At 38.5% G+C, this 2,899-nt stretch overlaps 1 gene segment (V, D, J or C); it reads left to right on the top strand.

Moving 5' to 3' along the window:
• Positions 1-546: 546 nt before the first annotated feature.
• LOC118804930 lies at positions 547-1,090 on the top strand. The segment is given in 2 exon segments: positions 547-595; positions 744-1,090. Coding segments are annotated over 2 exon segments (396 nt in total).
• The last annotated feature ends 1,809 nt before the right edge of the window (positions 1,091-2,899 follow it).

Genomic DNA, 2,899 nt, shown 5'->3' with positions numbered 1-2,899 from the left:
ATTACGATGGTTTTTATTCATGGTTTTGGGCTGGTCAGAGTCCAGTTTTAAACCCTATAGAGAATAGTTGGTCTCACATTAAACACAAACTAGCTCTGCAAAGTTTTTCACCTGTTTGAAGTCATCAGTGTAGAGGGGAACAAAACTGACTCTTCTTTCTGTAAAAGACTGTCTGCAAATTTACACACAAAACTTAAAGAAATTAAAGAAATCAAAGGAAAAATTATTAATATTAATCCAATATTAAGTTACATCTTCTATTTGTTTAATTATTTTGTTGTTACAACCACTAAAATCTTATTGTTTTGCCATTTTGGCCATTTTTTTTCACAGGTGTGTACTTGCCCTCTTATGAGTTTAGTGTTTATAGTAGTCTGTTTTCTGCTGTAGTCCATCTGTGTCTGTTTTCAGGAAGATGATTTTCATGCCAAAGACACTTTGCATTAGCAGCTCATGCTTCAGTGCTCTGGGAGAGTTTATAGCTCTGTCAGTTTAACACTTCATGACTGAGAGCTGATCTACATGATCACACATCAAAAAGCCATCATGACTTTAATCACCATCTTCATCTGGATGATTGTTACATCTACTTTGGGTAAGAACATTTCTATCAGTTACATTTGATCATTGTTTTATGTTTCAATATTTAAATGATTAATATTTCAGAGCATTTCCAAATGAAGTACATAGATGTAGTTATTTTACTAAACATTTGTAGTCACACTGTTTCTTTATCTCTGCAGGCTCTTTGGGGCAGGCTGTGGTCACTCAGACTGCAGCAAAAGCAGCTCAGCCTGGTCATTCCATCACTATTGACTGCAAAGCCAACACAGTAGTTTATCGGAATGAGGAGGTGACAGCTACCAAGGGCCGTTATATTACCTCCTGGTACCTTCAGAAACCTGGAGAAGAGCCAAAGCTTCTGATATATTTTTCAGATGAGAGAGAATCTGGAGTTTCCTCTAAATTTAGTGGTGGTGGAGGTCATCCTTCATCTGGAGGGAATGGTCTGGACTTCTCTCTGACCATCAGTGGAGTCCAGGCTGAAGATGCTGGAGATTATTACTGTATGACATCATGTGATCAGTGATAGCCCAGTGCTCACACAGTGAAAAAGCATCGTAAATTCCTAAATTGGCTTACTTTTTAGTGTATAAATTTATACTTTTTGGTATTATTTAGGTGTAAAACTAGTAAACTTTGAATAAACAGCTACATCTAAGTTTTATTTTGTACTTCAGCTATACTGTCAAATTCACTATAAGTTAACTTATAGGTGCTAGATATACCTCTAGCCCACTTAGTTTATGAAGTATACTTTATAAAGTATAATTACAGACAACAAGTATATACAAGTATATTGATAAGTATATACAAGTATTTGGATATTGTTACGACCTGTCTAGGGTAGTGTAGAGTAAGCCGCAACCTAAAAAAATGTCTCCTCCAACTTTCCACCACTAACTTGCCAGACCAAACACACATTGCTAGTCTCATGAGCTTTACTGTAGATTGTGGACGATAAAGCTTCAGGAGTGGTCTCAGAAAAATATACCTCTCCAATCAACTAACTTTCCTCTACAAAATAAAAGAAACAAAAATACAAAAACCTAACTTAACTTGTTCATGGTGGTCAAACCAGTCCAGAACGCTGGCGAGCAGTGGGCACCCGACCAAGGCAGAAGAAGCAACAGCATCAGACCTTACAGGATGGGCAGCTGTTCAACTCGGCAAAAGTCTGAAGGCTTCACAGACCACCAAAGTCGACAGTTTAAAACATCACAATAGACTAGCAACTACACGGAAAGTAGACCCAGCTACTTTGTGTTGGAAACTCTTTGTCTGGCTGGTCAGGCGGAACCATCAACAAGGGAAGAAGGAGGAATCTCCTGGAAGCCGGCCACCAGGATTATAAGCTTTTGTCCTGATCTCAGCACAGTCAATCAAAATCAAGGAATGAACAACTAGGATATTCAGGCATGTTTCTAAGAGAGAGTTTAACCCTTGTTACCTGATACAAAACATGTCAAAGAACACAGGTAATATTTGCTTATCATATCTGAACATGACCCAATGCATGAAGAAATAAAATCGACAATAAAAGGAAAGGAACAAAGGAAGAAAAGAAAAGAAAACTACATTCAGGATACATCTTGATCAATGGTCTAAACTCATAGCAATTAAATGGAGGGGTCTGACTGTTATCAAAGTTATACTCTACGTATTTCTAGCACTTAATAGTAGAAAAAGATACAGGTAATATTTAGGTACTACACAACAACAAGATTAATACAACAAGTAGTATTGCTTACAGATTATATAAATGTTGATAATCAAGCAGACAAAGCAAGAAGTTTCTTGGGTTCCGTATAAGCACAACTCCTTATGGTGGTGATGTGGTAATTCGCGGTTTCACCCCTTGGGGGTGCTGTGGGTCCATGCTTGAGATCCCTAGGGAATTTAGAAAGTTGAACCTTGCCGTCCAAAGTCGTACCATTTCCGAGTTCCATTTTTGGTATCTCTAGTTTAGTTAAAAAGAGTTCTAACGAATGGTTGCAGTTTGGAGTGGACATATACCTTAGAAATGTACTTTCTGTTACTTAAAGATAAAGCTGTCCACAGGACTTTGGAGGGCCATGTGGCCAATATTCCAGGGAGGCGTTGTCCTGTCGCCCTCTAGGTCAAGGGAGAGGGGTGCTGGTTCTTGATTCAGCTGTAAATCTGACTGAGTCTGGGGTTGGGGGTATTAAGCAGACAGATTTACACCTCAATTCCAGACTTGCTGGAGCCAAAAGGCCCTTAACTTTTGGGTAAACACTCTGCTTGAGGTAAAGTTTCAGCCAGTGTTCGCTACAATATGTATGAGTACAAGTATCAACCAAATGTACTTAAACCTTTC

Source organism: Colossoma macropomum, unplaced genomic scaffold (assembly GCF_904425465.1).
Source record: "Colossoma macropomum unplaced genomic scaffold, Colossoma_macropomum, whole genome shotgun sequence".
Lineage (NCBI taxonomy): Eukaryota > Metazoa > Chordata > Actinopteri > Characiformes > Serrasalmidae > Colossoma > Colossoma macropomum.
Note: the sequence above shows the minus strand (reverse complement) of the source record. Positions and strands in the feature narration are given on the sequence as shown.